Source organism: Betta splendens, chromosome 9 (genome assembly GCF_900634795.4).
Source record: "Betta splendens chromosome 9, fBetSpl5.4, whole genome shotgun sequence".
NCBI lineage: Eukaryota > Metazoa > Chordata > Actinopteri > Anabantiformes > Osphronemidae > Betta > Betta splendens.
This window is the reverse complement of record NC_040889.2, coordinates 28,295,782-28,318,899: the sequence shown is the minus strand read 5'-3', so window position 1 is coordinate 28,318,899 and position 23,118 is coordinate 28,295,782. Positions and strand designations below refer to the sequence as shown.

Here is a 23,118-nt window from a genome sequence, read left to right as displayed (position 1 = left end):
TGGAAGCTCGACTTGTGAATCAACATCTTTGTTCCAGGATTCAATAATCCTGCAGGAGCTGAGAAGTACCAGACATCAAGGAGCACGGCAGCTTATGACGATGGACTTACATATAGCTCACATTCCTCTTAGTGAAGTCATAAACTTTAGCATGAGCAGGAAAGAGAGGAAACGTTTGTTCGGGACACGTTGTCCTGGTCTCATTTTACAGGACACCACATGTTGGCTGCAATGAGCCGTTCAAGAATTCATTCTTTGCAAAGTACATTTAAATCCTTTAGATTTTCTGTCTTTGTGTCATATAAATAACTTGACGTCTGAACTGCAGGTAAAACCAGTTTTCAGCATCACACAAACATCATCTAAGACGCTACGGTCAAACCATTAACACTAAAAACTGTCTGAAGACCAAACTAGTGTTTTAATACTTTAATCACAGTAAAAGTAGAAAAGAAAATCATTTACAATGATCAGAGCAAGTATTCCATTACTGCCTCACTCAAGTAGAACATACATATTTACAGAGTAAAACTTTGAACTAAAACCTTTTCAAAACAAATAAAGTGGCATAAAAAAAAAATTCCCTAAAAACAGTGTTCAGCTTCATATTCATGTTTAGCGTCTCCGTCTGAAGCCGTGTGCCGCCTGCTCCTCTTCAAAGTCACGGCATTGAAAATAGAACTAAACGGTGCAGCCGTTAAACCAGTGGGTAACTGGCTGCAGTGGCGATGCCGCACTGGTTCTCCCTGTTCCTGCTCATCCTGATGAAGCCTTCCTCTCCCCAGCTGGTGCTCCAACTGCAAAAGCAAACCAACAGTCATGATGTCAGCGGGTTTCTGAGAAGCCCAGCAGCGACCCGCTGCCCGCGGGAAGCGGCACCGACCTGTTTTTGACGATCCAGTAGTCCTGGCCGTTCTCTGTGCCGTAACCCACTGCCAGCACCCCGTGGTCCAGCTCGGAACTGCTGCACTCTGGTTCGTTGTAGATCCCTGAGACACACAGACCCAGTCAGACACCTCGCTTTACGCTTCACCCATGATTAAAAATGCACAGGATTGGAATCTTGACCCGACCTCCACTGTAGAACTGGAAGGACTGATGGCTGGCGTCGATGGCCACCGACACGGGTCCAACGGAGGCCAGCGCAGACAGAAGCGAGTCCTCGCTGCCACTGGTGATGTCCACAAAACCGGTGTCGTTGGCAGAGTTGAAGGCCGGGTCGTACCGACATGGCTGATCGTCCTGCAAACAGAACCAGCGGGTGAGCAGGGCATGAATGATCCAAGGACTTTAACCGTCGGGTCCATCCGATACGTACGGTTGCCAGGTAAGGGTAGGATTCCTCAGAGTCCAGTCCGTTGTTGTCCTCCACATACTGGAAGGCCTGGTCCATCAGGCCGCCGTTGCAGCCCTCGTTGCCTTCGGGTCTGGAACAGTCCACCAGGTTCTGCTCGCTCAGCGACACCAGGCTGCCGGTCCTCCTGAAGTGCTGCCCCTCCAGAGCTCCGGTGGTGCTGAAGGCCCAGCAGGAGCCGCACTGACCCTACAAAGGGAAACGGACCCGTAAGATCGGGCGACGGAGGGCAACACCCAGAGCAGCCTGGGTTTCTAAACGCACTGGTTAAATTTAGGCCATCTCCTCATTTCCTGTTTTGTGAGGCTCACGTATAGAACTGCGTTTACTACACTAAACAAGCGCATGTGGAGCCTGTTTGACCGGTTTCAGGTTGCACATGCGGAGGGCGGAGGGAGCAAACTGTCCAGTCATAGAGGGGAAGGGTGTGAAGTTAGCAGATAACAAAGACAAGCCGTGAGTGGTCGACTTATCGGCGTCCCAGTAAACATTAACTCCACACATGATGCAATGGGCCCAGAGCTGCGTGTGACACCATGTTTACCACCAGTGACGGCAGCAGGACCGTTACCTTCCTAAAGCACAGCTATTAACAGCCCGTGGGGACGTCACTTCCTGCAACATTAGAGCTGCTTCTGCGACCACGCATTCATAAAGAGTCCGAGAGCCGTTACCTGGTCCTTCACGGCGGTGACGTAGCCGTGCTGCCTCCAGTCCAGGGAATCGGGGACTTTCAGGAAGTTGGGCTTCATGAACAGAGAGCCTCGGGCCTTGGACGCGTTTTTGGGCTTGTAGCCGTTCATGACCTGTCTGAACTCCTCGTTGGTCTGTGGACGAAGTCAAAGCAGGTGAGACAGGGTTCACGGCAACCAGCGGCGTGTGGGTCCTGGACGTGGGTCTCACCATGTCTCCAAAGCGGTTCATGCCCAGGCGGTACGTGTGCTTTCCCATGGAGTGCTCCAGGTTGTGCAGCTCGATCTTCCTCATGTTCTTCTCCCAGATCATCCTCCTCCACCCCTCCTCCTTCTACGGGAAACAGCAGCGTCAGACCCCCGCGGCGCTGGCAGGGCCCAGTGACCGAACAGACCGTTACCTGGTGGTAGTCCTTCTTGTGCCAGTTCTTCCACAGCTGCCAGTGCTGATCCAGCTGTGCGTCCAGCGCGGGGGCCGAAAGGGCTGCGTTCAGGCACACGGCCACGGCAGCGACAAGCAGCAGCAGCATCGTCGGCTCCTGCTGGGAAACGAGTCCGTTTAACCGGGAAACGAGTCACGTCCGTTTACGACAGAGTCCGCATGACTCAGAACCAGAGCCGCGGCTCACATTCCCGACGGCGCCGTCATCCGCTCGGCTCGAACCGGAGGCTAAATCAAACAAGAGGTGCTAAACGTGAGCCGCAACCGACGGTTCGTGGCTCATTTCACGCCACGCAGGAGCGCGGAACCGCGGCGTGGGGCCGTGGGGCCCGGTCCTCCTGCAGGCGGAGCCCAACAAAGAACCGAGCCGGCTTGTTTTCTGCTCAGTCACGGGACGAGCTGCGGCGACGGGAACCGGAGCCGCAGCGAAACTCGAAACGGGAAAAGGAAAAGAAAAGCAAAACTCCGATTAAACGCGAGGCGCCGGCTTTTAGCAGCAATTCAAAGCGAGGAGAAGCGAGAAATGGCTGCTGCCTCAGCGGCCGAGACAAACAGCTAAGCGGCGGAACCAGGAGGCCGCAGCAGGAACACGGCACCAGCTGGAACGGACCGACGTATGGGTTCAAGAACGGACGGAACGCTGCGATGTTCTTACGTCTCAGAACAAACACACACATTAACACGACCTCTATGCCCAGAACTTGCGCGTCGAATCTCGCTGTTTTGGCATGAGAGTAAACAAAAGCATTAAAAGTAACACTTACTGTAAACAAAGAAGGCCGCAGGAGGAGAAGGAGCAGAAACTATGCCCCAGCTGCGGCTCCTCGGGTTTATAAGGGCCTGAATAGCGGCTGCGGCTCGTGCACCGAGCGCTCTGATTGGCCCGCTCCTTGTTTTCCTCGTTGGCCACGCCCCCAGTGCCTGACGCCATCATGGAAGCACGTGATGGAGAACAGGACATTATGTGTTTACTGTGATCAATCGTTTTGTTTAATCAAGCGTTGATTGATTAATAAAGCAGTTTCACGTTAAACAGTGGTTTACGGCGATGCTGCGCAAATAGAAAACTGATCGATTCCTAATGTGTCTATAGATGAGCTGACTGGAGCTAAATTCACCAAAACACCTACAAAGCAAAAATCCTCCATGAGAAAATATCGGTTATTGGACGCTGTTTCAAACAAATGTTGTTTTTAGACATAAGGCGATAACAGTAAAGGCATTTTCTAGTCTTATTGGTAACACGTGACCTCAACAAGCATGTTTTGGTGGGTTTGGAGGAATCTGGGTCCATCTGACCTCAAAGTACACAAACACGGCTTTGCTTGTACACAGCCATGTATCAGTTTGTGCAGTAACTAAACTAGATACGGTTGTTTTTTTAATAAACGTGGTTTGGTCATGTATATGTGTAACCGGTTTGACGTGCACAAGGGCACGATATGTGTTTGAATGTGACTGAGATGTACAGATAAACAGGTATGGACTTTGAAACCAGTCTTCCCCTTATACACAATAAACATTGCTTTAAATAAATCCACTCCCAGCATTTAAATGTTTGATCATAAATGACTAAAAACAATTAATAAGGCTCATTTTCTCTTCTTGTGCAAACTTAAATAGTCTCTATATATTTAATATATTCACTAGCATTATATCTACAAGGCAGCATTTATAGGTCAATGTTTATGTACAGTGAGGAATATTTATGACACATTTTACTAGTTTATGATCTCCTTGGTGCTGTAAAGACCTGCTTTAACTCCGTAACCATGCAGGACGCCTGGTTCCGGTTCAGTCTTACTCATCAGCTCCTATTTGTGCTTCTTATAAAGTTCTTTATTGATTAGAGGCAAAAACAGGCAGTTCCCCGTCCAGCTGCATCATACAGAAACGTTGCTTCAGGAGTGAACTCACCAAATGTGCATCAGTTTGCATATGAACACAAGCAGGACTATCTGACATTGTGACATTAGCTCCACCCATGAGCAGCTGATACTTGGCCACAGTATGTATGTGTGACATGTGAAGAGCCACAGAGGAAACAATGCTTTGGACTTTCTTTGGTTTTTCTTATGCATAAATGTTGATCAGATACATGGTATGAACTTTAAAAATGAATTCCTGTAGAGATTTGGCTCTTTATTGTCATCACCAGCTGCTCAATGACAGGAACTCAGGTTAAGTTGCGTTTGTAGAATGAGGGGCATTAAAATAGGTGGAAGGACAATAACTAACTAACTAACTAACTAACTTCTAACTAATAGAAGTTACAACAAATCTAACCTGCAAAAGAAAAACATACACATTTGAGTAAAGGTGGATTTTACCTGTTTAGCTGAAATGAAACTGTACTTTACTGTACTTCCTCAAGATTACTGTGGAGAGAAAAGGACCCACATGAGAATGTTTGTTTTTAGTTTACACTGTAGACAGAGTGAAAGCTGGGTTCACAGAACTGCAGTACTGTGATGTGAAACATCCCTGATGAAGATACATTCAAGAAACTGATGAAAGGGAGAGAATCAATCAGTTTGAGAGTTTCTGGTGCGATGCCTCCAACTGTGTTTGATTGACAGCTCTGCATTTGCATACAGTGACTTTAATCAGGTGACCCTTTGATTCACCAGCCACGGAGCAGTGGGAGGCTTTTACTACTTCCAGGAACTGCTGGCACCAGAATGAGTTAATCAAGGTTGACGGTCATGTGACTGATAAGACTGTGAAACACTGAAAAGGAAGAGTCGTTGACGCATCTGCAGGTCCAGCGACAAAACTCTGTATTATACAAGTGTCCAGGTAGCAGAATGTTCGTGCAGCTCCTCCTTAGCACCACTTACTATCCCAGCCTTTGATTTCCACCTTTTTTGGTGCATATTTGAATGTCATACTCTAAAAATTTGGAATCTATCATCTACATTAAATAAAGTTCACTGTTCCCACCAGATCCGAGGTATGTATGTATGTATATATATATATATATATACATATATATATATATATATATGTATATATATATATATATATAATGACTATCATGTCACATGCAGGACGTCTGACCTCGCCATATTTTCCTGCTGTAACTATGAATAAGCATTCTGCTGAACATTCTCCATTTCTCTGCCGTGTCACAAACCAGAAAGTCAACTCTCCTGAGCAGCTGATAAATGACTGTGCTGTTGCTCAAGCACAGAAGCACATGACAAAGATTGACTGACACATTGTCTATGGCCAGTTACCACACGCACGTCTCAGTAAATGTCATCTCACTGATCTGTTGCTTTCCCTCCTCACTGTGGCTTAAACAAAAGAGTCAGACGGAAAGGTTTTAGAAGCAAAATGTCCCATTGTCAGTTAAATACTCATCAGCTTAATTTACGTGATGTATTTTTAATCATTATCACCAAAGCACCAACCGTTGAGCCAACACTCAATAACAGATCCAACAGGTCTGGATAAGGGATGCTTCCCTGTTTTTGTTGACTCTGTAGCTGCAGCACAAACATGCTTGATGCCACAGACTGGGCTGTTTACCTGAGGTCAGTGACGTCTTAATTAACCCCACGAACTTTAGCTTGATGACACTGCGAACAGCTGGCAGGTCACATGTCTATATGCTAAACGTGCTCCATTATTCAGACCATAATCAGTCAAGAAATGGGCTGAGGGCGTTATCAGCTGCTGCAGATCTGAACTGGTCCAGGGTCAGTCCCACTGTGTGCTGGTCGGTCTCCATTGAATCGTTTGATAAACGTATTGAGCAGGGAGCTCAGGTACCAACGCCACGTCTGCAGCAAACGATGCTGGAGCCTGAAGCTCCTTATTTACAGGAAACCAAACTGGCAACATAGGGAAACTTACTGCGTCTTTACATTCTCTGTAGCATATTACCTTTGCTCTTAATATTTCCTGCAATGAGGAAGTTCATGCTTTTCTCGTGAAGGCCCTTTGTTGCAAACACCTCTTGTTGTAGGTAGAGAATGAGACGGAGCCTGTCTGTCCATAGGCTCTGATCCCATGATCACCGTATGGAATGTAGCGTACGTTTGTGAGGTCATTTTGGTTTTTACGTTATTATCCAAGCCACGATGCTGCTCAGTAGCTGCTGACAGTCACTACACGCAGACCAAAAAATTAAACGATGTGTGAGTCAGTTCCGCGCTGCCACTGAGACTAATGGGCAAAGCTTCACCTTCTTCATTCACCTGTGAGCACAGAAGCGGGGGAGCAGTCGGGGCAGGTTGAGACGCAGCCGGAGCAGCAGACCGATCACGTGAGCCTGTGACAGAGCAGACGACCCTGCAGCTGAAGCAGCACAATGAACCCGAACAAGTGGAAATAACTCAGCCTGGAATTCAGCAGCTGCAGGAAGTGTTTTAACCCCTTGAAGCTGAATTAAGCTGCAAAAAAGCTTTTTTCAAAGCACTTCTTCAGATTCTGTAGTTTCAGCCAATGTCAACATTGTGAAGAAAAATTGAAAAAGATACAAGCGTCGTGTTCCCACTTCCACGTCTAAAACACACACACAATGACTTAGGTAAAGAATTTATTATAAAATGTGTTACACTATAAAGTGTCAGAAGAACTAAGAACATTCCAGGACATGCAAGAATGTACTGTAACATAAATAGCAACAATAAGACTTGTGCAACGTGGCGATCAGACCGGAGTCTCTGAGCGAAAAGTGGGGTCGGGTTCATCTCTTCAAACAAACGTACAGGAAGAAACTTAAAATCCACCTTGATTATTTCCTAATGATTCTGAACCTTTATATAAAAAAGTGACTCTTCAAAAACACATTTCCTTCTGTTTCTCAAATGTCTCCTCAGCTCGTGAATGGACAAAAATATCACATGAACAATTAAAAATGAGAGAAAACCCTGGAATAAAATGAGAGAATAAAAATATTTCTAGCAGTTGAATTATTTCATGATTTTTAAATGAGTCTTGTTTCTTTTTAGGAACGACCTGGAGCACATTCATGTTGCCTGGTTGAAAAGATGAGTGAAGAGGAGGAAACAGGCCTCGGCTGAACGTTTGCTGTGTCCACTGGCAACTTAGAGAAGAAGAAGGTTTTATTTCACGTTAACACTGGTGACAGAAACACGTTTTCACTTTGTTCCTCCAGACGCCTTTGGCCTTTTGTTCAACTCCACTAACAACAACGTCTGAACACCTTCTCTGCTTCTGCTGAGCGAGCAGGTTATCGAAAGACAAAGTGAAAGGAGGCGAGAAGCCACGCGAGGCAGCGACACGAGAGACGCACGTCCCACTCTGGCCGCGACGCAGAAAAGCTGCAAAGGAAGCATTAAAAAGCTGCAGCGCAGGCTGGAACGCAAGAAGGAGCTGTCAGAAAACTCATCCGTCTGTATGTTGTTTCAAGGACTGTGCAGGACTGAGCAGCATCAGCGTCATCACTCAACAGGTCGGGTCCCTTTCAGCGCACGTGCTAATGGTAAAAACATTTAGAGTTCATAGTTATTGTACAGGTTCCAAGGACCGGTGGGTTCATCCTGGAGGTTTGCTGGAGGCAACGTGCTCATCACCGGGGAACTGGGGACAGTATTCACTTCATTCCAACTTCCTGTCAGATTAACCTGCAGTGTTTTATAATCAACACACAGCAGGTCAGGCAGAGATGCAAAATGACTAACTGAGCTCAAAAGGTGTTGAGCTCTGTGTTCTGGGTTCAGGACAGGTAATAGGTAACTGCTTAGCGAGTAAAACCGGGCTGAACTGTTGCAGCAGCTTTAGCATCTTATGATACAGGTCTTACAAGGAAAACACCAGTCACAACAAATGGTTCAGCAAAAAAAAGGAACCAGTAATACTGCAGTGATTTCATTTCTGGATATTTATCCATTATTAAATAACTACAACAGTAATTTAGGCTCTCGTTTGTACCCAGGTAGATTTTCTGTCTGTCAGTCAACATTACACCCTTAGATTATTTGCAATTGGCTGAAGGAAAAATTCACACTCCAACGGCATCTACAGGCGCCTCATGACATTACATCAACCCCACGATATGAGAGAAGACCCAAGGTTTGGTCTCCAGGCATTAAGAACGCATCAGGAGTCCAGTGATCTGATTTCAGATGTGTTAAGCTTTTGTTTGCCCAAAATTTTAAACTCAAAACTTGTAAAATGAGTCGAGCTTGTTTTTTCTGACTTTCCTGTTTGTTGCTGGTTGCTGCTCTGAGCTCGACTGAAAATCATTTTACTATTCATGTGAACAAGGCACAGTTCTTCAAAGGTTTGGAAACAAGACTGTTTGTGCTCTCTAGGGAGGTAGAAGGCCACAAAGGCACTCTGAAAAAATGCTGTTGATTCATGAAACACTAAGGTGAAAGGCCGAATGTCCGGTAAACAGGAGCAAAAAGGGAGAGATGATCAAATTGAACTCTAATGGATGGAACAATAACCAGAGTCCTACAGGTGCACAGATAGAACCAAGTCCTTAGTTTGTTTGTAAATTTCAAAAAGGTCCAAACACGAGGAGTCATCAAACACCTTTCCTTCTTAAAAAGCTTCGCTGTAACAGGAGTGAGACTGAGTGGGGAAAATAGAAAGCAGCACAATGAAGTCCAGAGCAGACGAGAAGCACAGGTTCCTCTTTGGAGATTGGGTTCAGTTCTATCACAACATTCACCAAGAAGGGAAAAGTCAGCTGCACAGGTGGACAGCACAACACAACATCTGGTCTATATGTCAACTGTGATTAAAGAGCGAGCAGCTGGACACTGGTAACGATTGCACTTCATCCTTATTCTCACACACACACACACACACACACACACACACACACACACACACACACACACACACACACACACAGACACAGACACACAGACACACAGACACACAGACACACACACACACACACACACACACGTCCCAATCAGACCACACGTCTGGCGCTGGACGGGAAGCAGCCGACCCTGTTCAGTTCAGCGGGATATGACGGAGCTGATGGAGTTGTACGACGTGCCCCCGTTGCAGGTGGGGGGGTGGCTGCTGGCGGCTCCTCCCACCGCCTCCATGCTGACCTTAAAAACGGGGGACGCCTTGAGGAGGAAGTCGGCCGCGTCTCGGCGGCCCAGCTCCCTCAGCTTGGTCATCAGGACCCCCACCGTGCTGCCGGGCCGCCCGCTCCACTCCCGCAGCAGCGCCGCCGTGGGGCTGGGCGGCAGCGCCGCCCGCCGGGCGTCTGTGTCCGAGTCCAGCTCAGCGGTGCCGTTTGGGGTCCCGTTGCTGTGCTTGGCCACCAAGTCTGTAAGGCCCAGGTTCATGGCCAGCAGGCACCAGTCTTTCCCCAGAGCGTCAGGGGGATCCAGCAAACGGCAGAGCTTCCTACGAGCCAACAGGGGGACGTCTGATATGTGGACGTCTGTTCCCAGAATCCCCTGCTGGTAAACCTCAGCGCAGCCGAAGGCCAGGATGCTGCTGAAGCTCTCCCGGTAGCCGCCCATGGTGTTGGTGAGCGAGGTTTCCCGCTGGATTTGGGCCCGGAAGAAATCTTTGGGTTGGTAGATCATGATGGGGGCGTGGTGCTCCCGCAGCTGCTGAGGACTCAGACAGTATTTGGCTGTGAGCAGTCCGGGCAGGGTGGACGACAGCAGGTTCTCCGTGATGCTGCAGATGGTGTCCAGCAGGGTGTAGCACTTGGCCCGCTCCGAGTCGTGCCCACGCACCTGGATCTCCACCCCCTGCGCGTGGTTGACCAGCAGGATCATGGCCTCCACTCCCCCCTGGCTCACCTTGGCCCCGTTGGTCCACAGGTGGATGTCCCCGTCGACGTCGTCCCCGCCCTCCTCCTCGGGCTTCTGCTGGTGGCTCCAGCGACATAGGTTCACCTGCAGCTTGTGAAACAGGCCACAGGGGAAGGGGGTGAGGTGCTCGGCAGGGACGAGCCGTACCCCACCGTAGATCAGCGACTCCTCCTCCTCGTCCTCAGTCCAGGAGCGGTGGAGGCCGTTGGTCTTGATGAGCGCGGGAACGTCCACCATGGAGGGGTTGGTGAGGTCGCGCGCGCAGACGTCCATGGCGTCCAGAATCTGCAGAAGCTCGTCCACGTCGCTTTCGGGGGCCAAGGCCTGCACCTCCTCCGTCCTGTAGCGGCCCCTGTAGTGGTGGATGGCTTTGGGCGTCTCCACTGACAGCAGCTTGCCCAGGATGTTGCTGCAGAGCCAGCGAGGCTCCAACAGAACCACGTCCTGAACCGTCTCACTCTGCATGATGTTAATCTGTGGAGGAGGAGGGAAACAGAGCAGATGAAGGGGAATGTGAGCAGAATGTTGCAAAAGTGAGACATGAGCAAACCTAATCTGAGACAGAACACGCTTTCCTCAACAGGTTTTTCCTGCTGCAGAGCAACGCTGAGGAACAAAAAGGCTGAGTTTGTATTAATTCAGTAGCAGCAGTGACACCTAGTGGCAGACGAGAAGATGCATTTCCTGTGCTGGTGGTCTGAATTTGAATGAAAAGTGGGAGAAACATGTGATTAAATGTATCACAACGGTTCACTGGAAAGAGCTTTGTTAATAATAGTCACAATAAATGATTTGGGTTTGTTTCCATTCTGATTCTAAGTGCATGTTCACGCGCTGCCCTCTGGCTTTAACGCACCTCCCCCATGCTGTGAAGCTGCAGGGCCAGCGTGCGCAGGTGATCCTGGCTGACCAGAGGGTTGATGTGCTCCTGGACGTCGCTGACAAACTGCTGCCACGACATCAGCTGGTTGGGTCCACTCATCTTCCTCCAGGTGGGGAGGATGTTGAGCAGGCGCTCTGACAGCAGCGTCATGGGGCTGCACCTCTGCCAAAGGCAAGCAGGTTCACCACGCGTTATCATTTCTTCTTTAATCGGCAATGACTATGTCTATTATTATCATCATTATAGGTGATCATGATGAGGTTAAACGAGGAATGAGGAGAGATGTTCACTGAGGTGAGCTCACAGTAATGATGTTGGACCGAAGCTCCTGCAGGTGGCTCCTCAGCAGCTTCATGTCTTTTGAGTTTGAGGCTCCAGCGTCCATCACAAACAGCTTGTCACTGACCTGCAGATCGTTCCCAAACCTAAAAAACACGGTTTGTATTAAGATAAATATATATAAAGTAGCACCATGTAAAGTAACAGGTTCAATACGATGGAATTCTGGAGACAGAAGTTCACCTGCTGCAGTGAGGACAAATTTTAGGGTCAGATACCAAACACCTGACTGTTCTCATGGAGACATTTTCAACAGCATTCACCAACAATTCTATGTAGAATCCAACCTGTTCCTGACTTCCTTGAGAAGCGCCCTCTCCTTGTCGTAGCTGAACTCTCCAGAGAAAGCTCTGGGCACGTCAGCGAGGTCAGCGTGCGTCGCCACCAGGACGACCACGAGAGGCTGCTGGATCCGACCTCCGAAAGCTGGAGACGGAGCGGAAAAGCAACAGGTCAGGAGAGAGCACGGCCCCAACAGTTGCTGACTACGACTACGCCTTTGTCGTGTGACTTGTGGTCTCCTCACCGATGTTGTCCTGCGGCAGCGTGAGCGCCTTCAGGAGGTTCAGCCAGTAGGTGATGTGTCCCAGCTGCGTCTCATACGGCTCCTCCAGGCTGAACAGGACCACGTGGATGGCGGTGATGTCGTTGGCGGCGAAGTAGTCGTAGGAGCAGTAGTAGACGGGGTTCCCCGAAAACTCCCACACGCTGAAATCCCCCACGCCTGAGAGGGCGAAAGGCAACAAAGAGCTGAAGTGTGGGACAGCTTGGAAGCGCGAAGCACTAAACAGGCGGCTTCTGACCGTGGATGCTGGCGTGCTGGATGTCGATGGCCTTCGTGGCCTGTTCGTCAGCCGTGGACAGAGCGCTGTGGACGGGGGAGAAGACCTCCAGGACGCCTTTAGTGAGGCTGGGCTCGAACATCATGCTGCGACTGCGCACGCTCACGTTCTCACAGCCCGGATACAGGTTGGAAATACTCACAGACACTAAGACAGAGAGAGAGAACTATTAAAGAACCAAAGGACTCACGGTTAAAAACAATGAATTCAACATGTTATTATTAATATATTTGACATTTCATCTTATTGGTTTAGATTTGTGGAAATTTAATTGAAATGCATTAAAAGCCTGTTTTATTCTGGCCTGTAATTACACTTTTGCCAACACACGAGGGCGCTATGATGTCACATATAAATCCACTGTCACAGGTTTCCCTAAAACTCTGCAGGACCACACCTACAGTTTGTTTTCTTTGGTTTGGAACCACATTTAAAAACATTTCTTGACTGCAGATTTTAGTTTTTTGTCTCACACTCATTCACGTGATCAGGGCTTCAGACAAATGATGAACCTAGAACTGTGGAGATGTAATGATCCTGGCAGTGAAAGGCAAAGAAAACATGAGGAACCTGTGGGGATCTGATCTGAGAGGGAATGTTGGTGTGTAGTTTAGGTTCCTGTCATTTGTTTTTTGTGACCACACTGAGACAGATGCTGGACTAAAAAAACCCTCCCACCAAATGTTCTCTGCTATGGTTCATAAAAAAATGAAGTTGGTCAAAGCTGCTTTTGAACTGGATGTGGAGCTGCTACACATTTCTCCTCCATCAGTGTTTGTGTTTACCACAAAGTGTGATTCAGAAAAGTCTTCAGTGCTGCTCTGAGCTGTTCGACAAAAGGCTCAAGTGGATCAATAAAAGAAAATTAGTTTGTCTAAAATAGCTGAAGCATGAAGAACCTGAGGAGCCAGTAATCTGTGCTCAGCAAAGACAGCTTTGTTAGAAATGTTAGGGTTTTTATGAAAAAACAAACACGTGGTCCGATCGGCTGCTGTGTGTCGGCGTGGACCCGTGTCGCCTGTTTCTGCAGCTACAACTGTTACTGAAGCTACAATTGAAAGCAAAAAGCCTTTTCAACGCCCACTGAGCTCCGACAGAAAGCCACAGATTTCCAGATAGTATACAGGATGGGATTGGTAACTCTATAGGCTTCACGGAGCTGACCATTATCTGGGAGAGTATCAAGTCTGTCTGGGAGGTAATGGCCCTGTGTGCTGCAAAACACACAGGCACAATGGGAAATGTGAGGGAGGTGAGAGGGCGGCCACAGCCGTTAAAGCCCGACGTCTGCGTGACTGAGGGAATCAGACGGTGGTGGATTGTTTTCACCACAGACCTGTCGCTGTGGCCACAACTAGAGTTTAAAGAAGAAGGGGTTTGTGTTTGGACCGAATGACCTTAACTGATGCAAATACATTGATTGATTGTGATTCAGTGAGTGATGATTTGCTCCTGATCCGTCCTTGTGATGCCACCACTCTTCAGTCTGTACATGAATCATGCTGCATGGATCAGGCTGCGTACGCGCTGAAACAGAACCAGCGCCTCCATCGGGTCAGAACCCCCCCCCCCCCCACACCTGCTGGCTTGGAGTTGACGGGGGAGTTGGGGTGACGGGCCGCATTGGTCATGCGCGTCCTCCTCCTCCTGAAGAAGCTGCGCAGGATCCCACATTTCAGCGACTCCAGCAGCGAGCTCTTCCCGGCTCCCGAGTGTCCGAACAGCTTCAGCTTGATCCTGGGCTGGACGCTCTGGGTCGGCCGCAGCTGCTGGATGTAGCTCAGTTTGTGGTTGTCCTGACAAAGAAAACAGGAGGACAAGGGTTTATTTAAGAGGCCCTGAGCGTTCACGTCACACTGAGAGGCATCGTTATCGGTCGTCTGACACAGTCCCGTGTTTCCTGTTCAAGGAGCCCGTGAAAACATGTGTCAGCATTTCAGTAGCACTCTAGAGTACAGGACATAAAGCACAATCAGCCCAACGACAATGAATCCACCCGCTCATCTAACCATGTCTCTCCACAACAAAGCAGGGTAAACACACTCCACTACATTCACAGGGACGGCTGCCTCTTCTGTGGCAGTGAGTGGTTATGTAGGAGGTGAAAGCACTCCATCCTCCCACGTGGGTTATGTTAATACATTCAATAAATAAAAGTTTCTAATCTCAATAAGTGTGATTCACATCTGAACACAGCACAATGCTCCTCATATTGAAATGAGTTTGTTGAACTTGCAGAAGGACAGGTCCATCTCCTTCTCTGTGAAGTCGGCCCGTCTTTCAAATGTGCCACAGTGTCTTAAATTAGCCCAGCATATGCAGACCATGACTGTTTTCACAGTTACCGCTTTCATGTTTTCACGCTCTGAACTGAATCTCAGCGGGTTTTTGGAAAAATGGATTAGACGAGAAGTGGGAACATTTAGCTGTAGGTAAAAGAGTTGTGGTTACTGGACTGAGCTTAAAGGGCTTCAGCTCTGATCACGGTGCAATGAGTCCTGTCAGGCTAATTAAACTAATTACAACCAAGCAACACACCAAACAACCCACTAATTATATCTTTGCATAAGATGCTGTGTTTAATATTTGTAATGTGCTGGAAGCTTTTCCAAATGACAGACAACGGCAGCTTAAAGTTAAAACACAGAGGAGCTAATTGAGATGTAAACCTTTTGGATTCATCCATTTCCACCTGTACGTGTTGATTACAGGATGTCACCAAGTCTACAAATAGTGTGATGCTCAAATCTAACACATTCCTATGGAAAACGTCTTCCTGTCCACACCTCAGCTGTGAAACAGGCCACGTGTGAGGAGTGTTGTTAGATGTGCTGGTGCATCACGCAGCTCTTGTCCCATTATAACATTAAAGGGATGCAGCAATGAGGAGATCAACCTAAAACACCTGACGGCAACCTCCACTCTTACACCCACAGAGCTGTGCCTCACATTTACCTTTTTCAGCTTGGCCAACAGAGAAACCACAGGTTCATGGCGATTAGCGGAAGCCAGGTCCTCCACAGACTTCCCCTCCTGAGAGAGAGAAGAAAACAGGCATTAATGCACGAGAAACCCTGCAGATGTCTGTTTAAATTTGGCTCTGATGAATTGTCAACAAACCGCCGAACACTTTCTGTTGCTCCAGAACAAATTGCACCACACATCAGCCCGTTAGGATTCCTCTTTCCTGAACCAAGTACAGCTGATGATGAATCAGTTATTTTGTGTGATGAAGGAGAAAGCAGCATCTAACTCTTTTTCAGCCCAGACCCCGTTTCAAAGGCTAACACCAGTAACACCAGTAACACCAGTGAACTGGCCTTGGTCTGATGCCCAGTGACTGCTCATGGAAGCGCTGCAGACCCTCGGCTGCTTCCACTAGTTCAGGTCTCTAGAGCTACATTTCACTTCTCCCTCCTCTCCCTCAACACACTGACACAGAAACACCACAGTCCTGACAGGTTTCACGTCTCTTTCACTAACTCGGCCATCTGTCACTGTCCGGCTCTGGCTGCTACTCCACAGGGAGAAACTGCCTCGACAGCCTGAAACGCCTACACGGCCATCAAGGGGGTTTGTTATGAAACTACGCTAATTATTTTATTAGAAATACTTGCCTTTTCAATATGCCTTGTTAATATGCTCTGTAGCTTTATCTGCCTCTTAGTTTTCATGTTCCGCCTCCCTGAGAAGGTCACATAATATGATAAGAGGACGGTTTGCTTTAGCAAAATGTCAAAGATGTGAATTAAAGTGCAGCTGAACCAAAAATGGACAATTAGGTTATTATAAGAGCAAAACCCTTATGTGTGCTGCAAAATAATGAGAACCTTGGATCTTCTTCTGTATCTCATTTTAGATTATCTGCTGAAACAGATCAGAGTTGTTTGAGCCGGTCTAAAAACAAGAGTCAATGGAGGCATGTGATCCTATGTCACAAGGAACTTTGGAGAGTCAAACCACAGAATCTGAGCTTCCAGTTTATTCTTCTTCCTCAGTGGCAGCTGGCCACTGGACAATGAATTATACATCTCAATATGTGCTTTCTGGATTAAACATGCATAGCACATCAGCTGGCATGTAATATTAACAGCTAGAGCATGCGGAGAGAAAAAGGAGTCTCAGTGCGGGACGCTTGGCAGCAGAGCTCATCATAGCTGTATGATTGTTTGATTATGTCTTTGAATCTTAGCACAATCTTATTTAAATGTTAAATGTGGTGCACAATTGCAATATATTCCACAAAACACTCCTGACAACACAAGACCTGACTCGTGTGACGGGCTCCACATGCTGCCAAAGGCAGAGGACGCCGGGAGATCACCGTGGGATTAATGCCCTCGGCTCCACAGAGTAAAAGGCACCTGGAGCAAATAATACAGGTCCAGTTTCTGCACTAATGCAGCCAGCACCAAAGCACAGAACTGATTCTTTTATTAAAAATACTCAGTGTTGGACGCTGATGCCTCCTAAAAGTGTCACCATTTGATATCAGCCAAACGTGCAGAGGTTTGAAACAGCTCAAATTCTCTGAGGTCACACACACTCACATCCAGACAAAATGACTAAATCTGCTCTGTGAATCTTTGCACCTCGTCAGCATGTGCTCCCTATGGAAATCCCACCTTCCCAAGAGCATATCAAATATAAAGATGAATTCCAGTATGAAAAAAACAAAGAGCTTTAAAGCTGTGATAAAACAGGCAGACGCAGATGGTAGAAGGGATAAAACACTTTAAGCTAAATATCAAGGTGGAAAGGCTAAATCACTTTTATAGTGAAACATTACGGCTTTTAAGCTTTAAACCTACAGAGGCCTCAGCTGTAGAAACAGAAGTGGCTCAGCTCAGTATCAGGGGGAAGCTTTAAATGCCTTAAATGCATTTCTGCATATTAAATACTTTCAGCTCAAAAGCTGCCATCAGCATTTCTACTTGTATTAGGAACGTGTTTGTATAAAGTGAGCAGTTATTGGCTCTGCTGCTCAAGTGGAAAATTAACAACTCATTATACAAATAAGTCCTGAGAGCTGAGCCTTTTCAGCATATAAAGCATATGAGCTCTGTCACGTATGTTACTTCACTGCAGCCGGCGACGGCGACGCTAATGCTAACCTGCTGCTACAGGAATGTGCAGGGAACAGTGAAGACGTGGACGTGACTTACGCTGGTCACCGCATCGATGTTGGCTCCAGCCAGGGAGAGATGTCGCACCACCTCGAGGCTCCCGTTGTTAGCAGCCAGGTGAAGGGGGGTTCTGCCGTGCTGGAAAAAGGGGAAAAACGTGTGAATATGTGGCACTAACTTGGTTGAAATCACACGTGAGGGCTGCTAGCGGAGAGGTCAGCGCTGCATCGCCAGGCCTTTGGCTGCATGCCATTCCTGCCTCATGTCACGTTCATGTCATCATGTATTATCAGCCTACATTCTATATTAGGCTAAATAACAACACTGAAATTACTGCTGTTGATCCAGGGATAAAGATATTGGAAATTATTTTGTGCAATTTCTTTACTTTAGTATAAACTGGGCAGTTCTCATGTTGAGATCAGTGCTGCAGCATTTACTTACCAGGAGGGTTCAAAGAAATGTGTGTGTCTAATGATATAAAGGACTGTTGAGCTAAGATTTGTGTAAGGAGTCCTAACAGGGAAGAGACGATATTAACACCCACTACAACGTCAGAGTCCTTCAAAGCAGCATTTCAATCAATTCATGTTTGTTACAACTTGAAGAAACAAGAAACTATTCATCCTATTTGATTCCTGGGTAAACAAAACAAGAGGCATGTTCAGTTCCAGCCCTCTCATTTTTCTCTGTAGTGTCTACAGCAAAGCAGCCACTATGTGTGATATGTCGCTTTAGATTGGCTTTAAAAAATACATACACGCAGAAACTGAAACCTGAATAATTCACCACATCTCAACTACGGGCTACGTTGGATACACATCGCTTCCCTGTCCTATGCTTGGTATGCAAAAGCTGAAGGGCCTAGAAGTGTCTGCGAAAAGCAATCCCATCGCAGAATGTATGTGTCAAAATAGAATGTAGAATCACAGAAGGCAGAGGCGTGTGTGGGAAGCCATGCTTGGCAGAAAAGCAAAATGGGATCTTCAGTCAAATATAAACCAAATGTATGTGAGACGCCTCTGAAGGACCAGTTAACCCAAACAGGAGCGCTGCTTCTTCCAGGATGACAGACATCTCCAACACAGTCAAAAAGAAGCAGAGCTGCATTAAATATACTGAATGGTTATTAGCCTGGTGTAGATTAGACCGGATCATACAGCAAAAATCCTCAGCCTGAGCTGAATTAACAGAAAATCCTTTTAATCCTGATAATACATTTGCTTTCTCTCTTTATTTATCCCTTTGTTTGGCCTGCGTCCACTTCAGCTTGGATGAACCAGCTGCACTTTATGGTGAGAAAATCTGTGGACACCTCAGGTTTAATCTGCAGCTACTGACGCCTCTGCTCTTTTAGGGAGGATTAATAAGAACCTGGTCACAGTAACTTCCTTCCATACATATAGACAGACAGACAGACAGACACAAAAAAGTCATAGTGTTACAACAAAAAGACAGGGACGCCATGAGTGGAATCTCAAGTGTGGCTGGAAACCATTGGAGGCAGATTTGCTTTTCTTGTCCTTTTGGCAAACAAAGCTTTTAACAAGTGATGGAATCTCACCCTGCTAACGGCTGAGGGTTTGGCAGCGTGCAGGTGTGACAGAGGAGGTGTTCCTCACCTTGTTGGGGAGGTCCAGGCTTGCCTTGGCGCTGCAGATGGCTGTGACGATTGCCAGGTTTCCATCTTTGCAGGCGATGTGCAGCGGTGTGTTTCCATGGCGATCCTGCGTGTCCACATGGCACTGGTGTCTGAGGAGGCAGCGAATGACTTCAACCTGACACCGCCGTACGGCCAGGTGGAGGGCCGTGTGGCCGTCCTGACACCAGACACAAAACACGAGTACAATCCAAAAGATCAGTGTCTGACCAGGGTGTTGCATAGCATCAAATGTTGTCATAAGTATTTAAATGGGTCACCTTGTCAGTTGCTTCTAAATTGGCCCTGTGCTCCACCAGGCACTCCACGATGTCCACGAAGCCCCGAGCAGAGGCCGTCAGCAGCGGACTCTCTCCCTCGCGGTTCTTGGCATCCACATTGCAGCCGGCCTGGCAGAGAGCTCTGGACACGGCGGAGTATCCGTGCCAGGCGGCACAGTGCAGCGGGGTCTCCTGCTCCTGAGGAGCACAACAAACCAGGGTCATTTGGCCCGATCAACACGAAGCGCTGAAGCTACGTGCGAGCGTCAAGAAGCTCTCACCCGGTCACACAGGTCCGGGTTGGCCCGGATGCTGCACAGGTAGGTCACCACATCCACGTTGCCATAGCGAGCCGCCACGTGTAGAGCAGTCTCTCCAGACTGCAGGAGAACAGGAGGTTTAGAAAATATCAACTAAATGTCAGACGAAATAAAACAAAAAGTGCTGAGTACATGCTGTAGCAGAAACAGGATTTAGGGCACTGAGCACCTCTTCCTGTTAGTCAAGCCGTTATTCTGAGTCATTAACTTTCCCAAACTTCCACTTAAACAACACAATTGGATTTCACGATGTAGTGGATGCAGACATCAGACCCTTTCTAAATCGATCCATAAAACCCAACATTAGGCTGCCAGTCAGGGCAAGAGCTTGTTAGCAGAGAGGCTGCCTATGTGAAACAACTCTCAAGACACTGTTTGCAGGTTTGAATTGCTCAAAATAACGGATAATGGATTTATGCTGCAGGAATTACAAGTGTATTTATTGTGTCAAAACACAGCAGACAGGAATGAAAGGTGCTGAATGAGGTGCTCCTTTTTACAGGACGATTCATTTGGAGACACACACCTCATCATTTCAGAGTTAGAGTGTAATAAAGAAAGATGAAACTTTAATGATCCTCGGACAAGAACGAGATAATGATCAGGAAAGTGCCTGTGGAGGAGATTAGCTCTGGTCTGGTGGAGGAGGGCTAAAGACGACAGCACCAGTGAGCAAATGATTGAAGAGACTGGGAAACGCTTTAGGGATTTCAGCTACTCAAGCACGCGCTGCGATGGAGTCGACACCAGCATCAGACGCAAACACGCCACACAGCCCATCTTTCCCACCCAGACCGTTTCTATAGCAACAGCAAATAAGCTGATAAAACGGCAGACTAACTGGTTTCCTACTCACAGTGTGATGAACCGTGGTGAGTCTCCCCTTTCTGAGTTAGTGTGTATTAGCATGGCACAGATAGCAACAGTCACCTTATCTTGGACGTCCAGAGGACATTTCTTTTGATGGAGGAATTTCAGGGTCTCGACATGGCCGTGTCTCGCTGCGTAGTAGATGGCATTGGCTCCGCTCTGAAGGAAGAACATGTTGGATTTAACTCCTGACCTTTACTGCAAATATCAGGCTCTCGGGGATTGTGTCTGCAGCTGGATGATATGAACACATGCTTCCAAGATACTGCATAGCTCATTTATGTCAAACAACAACTTTAAGTATGTTCTAGGGGCTTTTATTCTGAAATGTAGATTCAAAAATTATAAAACAAAGGTCTTCAAATCACCTTTGAGCTCAACTTTGTAAAGCTGGATTCTAGGACATTTAATGCTTTTCTGAAGTTAAACACTTAATTACAGGTCAGACAGAAGAATCTGTATAAAATGCACACTTTAATCCATCAATTAAACAACATTACCTTGTCGTGGGCCTGGATGTCTGCACCTTTTCTCATCAGTACCTCGATGATCTGGACGTTGCCACAACCGGCTGCAATCAGGAGCGGAGGAGTCCCATGCTGCATACAGAAACACACACACAGAAAAGCACAATTTTTAGAACATGCTGTCATTTGTCAAAATTTTAATTTTACTTTTCTAACGCTAATGCTTTATTATGGATTATGATTATTATGGGAAAGCAGGCAGAATCTGGCCGTGAAGTTTGGGTCTAGCTTAGAGTTTGGAGATCTCCACGGTCATTGAAATGCTACAGCAGTTAAAGCAATGAAAAAAAAAGTTTCTAAAATTTAACATCGAACAAAGTTTGAAATCTGGAAATTACCAGCACTCAAAGACCTTTTATGACTTTTATGAGCATGTTTGAAGCTCCTCGTTTGCTGCAGTTCCATCTTCCTCCTCCTCTTCACACTAATGCATTCACAATCTACTCTCATCTTTTCTATTCTCTCATTTCTGTCATCTCATATGTGCTTCACTGAGTTTAATAGGATCACATCATTTCCCAAAGCAGCAAGTAGAATGAAGATCAGGGAGTTGTTATCAGGTCTCCACCGATATTTCACCAGTACATACGTATAAAAAACAGTTTAGTATGACATCCTTGATGAATCAGCTGATAGGTTTGATATATGTGTGTTTGCTTATAATAAGGCATCATGTGGTTAATTCCATTAAATCATGGACATAAATTCTGTCATGTGTAGTTTGAAATGAATAAATTAAATTCAGCAGCTTTTTGTCACCTTGTTGGGCTGGTTGACGTCGTAACTGTTTAAGGAGCCGAGCAGATGCTGCAGACCAGGAACGTTGTCATCGTTTATGGCATGAATGATGGCCTTCATCACAAAGGAGTCTTCCTCATCCTAGACAGGGGAGGAAGACGGTTATTCAGCAGGAAACTGTAATCCTACTATATGACCAATGACCCCGTGGCCTTTCCTTCATGCTACTCCCAGATGTGCAGCACACCCTTCTTTTACATCTGCACTTTTGTTTTCAAGTAATTCAAGACTTTGTTCTGTCTGAGACGCGTGACCCAGTGACCTTCAGCCTTCAGAGTCAGTTGGACGAGACAGAAATCGGCTGTCACGCTCTGCTGCACACAGAAATGAGGAGAGGAGCGGCATCGAGGTGAGGAGGAGGGCGAAGGAGGCAAAGCTGATGCGGCGTTTGTTCAGCCGAGCGTGAAGCTCCAGCTACATTCCTCCACAGAACCTCCCTGCTGCGAGAGCCGTGACTAAACCACAGCAGAGCGGCGCAAGCAGCGCACAGATGTGTGCTGGAGGTTCACTGTTCACATCCTGAACACGCACGATGATGCAACACAACCCACTGGCCCTATTAACAACCTGCTGGCTCTGATTACATTGTTCTGAAATGATTTTTTATTAATAATTTACTTAGCTGGACAGGTTCAATCATCAGTGGAGAGAAAGTTCAGTTGCATTAGATGTTAAACTGTTGATCAGTTTGAAGGTATAAGAGGAGTTAGGATCCTGATGTATTAATGTCACGTAGTGTCAAGTATCACCGTTTGCTCTCATGGCTACAACACAAACCTCGAAGGGCTCGTGGTAAAACTGTGCTAGATATAATTTCTGCTGAGAATCCGTTCTCACACTGTAACTCTCCTGTAGCACACTTTGAATAAACACTGGCGAATATAACCATTATTTGCAGCCCTGATGTTTATCTGCACTCACTCCGCTTCGAAGACTGAACGCAAACATCATAGTAGATCATTTATAGAGGGGCGGCCGTCTGTCGCCTCTACTTAAAGAAGTCAAGAAGCCCCAAACGATGCTGTAAGTCAACGCCTGCTGCAGTTCTGTATGTGAACAACAGGGAGCAACATCCATAACTTGTTGGCCCTGTCAACACACAAGGAAGCTGATGTGTAATGTGCAACGGCGTGACGGTGAAACAGGAGCGGCCTCAGCCTGCTGCTAATGTCTGTAAATGATTAAGCCTCTTATAGACACATCTCTCAGGCTTGTCACTATCAACTTACAGAC

General features: G+C 47.1%; 2 protein-coding genes across 4 annotated transcripts in view; both read right to left on the bottom strand.

Moving 5' to 3' along the window:
• Positions 1–414: 414 nt before the first annotated feature.
• ctsla (cathepsin La) lies at positions 415–3,390 on the bottom strand. 2 transcript variants are annotated; one of them, XM_029163642.3, is made up of 8 exons: positions 3,253–3,390; positions 2,448–2,588; positions 2,258–2,380; positions 2,029–2,181; positions 1,319–1,543; positions 1,074–1,242; positions 884–989; positions 415–797 (listed from the first exon to the last, which is right to left on the bottom strand). In XM_029163642.3, exons 2-8 carry the CDS (start codon positions 2,574–2,576, stop codon positions 698–700), a joined length of 1,005 nt encoding a protein of 334 aa, XP_029019475.1. In that variant the 5' UTR covers positions 2,577–2,588; positions 3,253–3,390; the 3' UTR covers positions 415–697. The 2 variants fall into 2 exon arrangements, with proteins under 2 accessions (XP_029019475.1, XP_029019477.1); XM_029163644.3 differs by having other exon boundaries at positions 2,448–2,585.
• Positions 3,391–7,021: 3,631 nt separating this feature from the next.
• The window catches only part of dapk1 (death-associated protein kinase 1), a 43,530-nt gene continuing 27,433 nt past the window's right edge, over positions 7,022–23,118 (bottom strand). For both annotated transcript variants that reach the window (XM_029161678.3, XM_029161679.3), the window contains exons 12-26: positions 21,847–21,966; positions 21,061–21,159; positions 20,621–20,719; positions 19,652–19,750; positions 19,371–19,568; positions 19,073–19,270; positions 17,490–17,588; positions 15,280–15,357; positions 13,904–14,120; positions 12,286–12,471; positions 12,009–12,206; positions 11,770–11,908; positions 11,448–11,568; positions 11,117–11,305; positions 7,022–10,734 (exon numbers count right to left, since the gene is read on the bottom strand). In XM_029161678.3, coding sequence (XP_029017511.1) covers positions 9,439–10,734; positions 11,117–11,305; positions 11,448–11,568; positions 11,770–11,908; positions 12,009–12,206; positions 12,286–12,471; positions 13,904–14,120; positions 15,280–15,357; positions 17,490–17,588; positions 19,073–19,270; positions 19,371–19,568; positions 19,652–19,750; positions 20,621–20,719; positions 21,061–21,159; positions 21,847–21,966 — 3,336 coding nt within the window. In that variant the 3' untranslated portion in view covers positions 7,022–9,438. The remainder of the gene's footprint in view (positions 10,735–11,116; positions 11,306–11,447; positions 11,569–11,769; positions 11,909–12,008; positions 12,207–12,285; positions 12,472–13,903; positions 14,121–15,279; positions 15,358–17,489; positions 17,589–19,072; positions 19,271–19,370; positions 19,569–19,651; positions 19,751–20,620; positions 20,720–21,060; positions 21,160–21,846; positions 21,967–23,118) is intronic.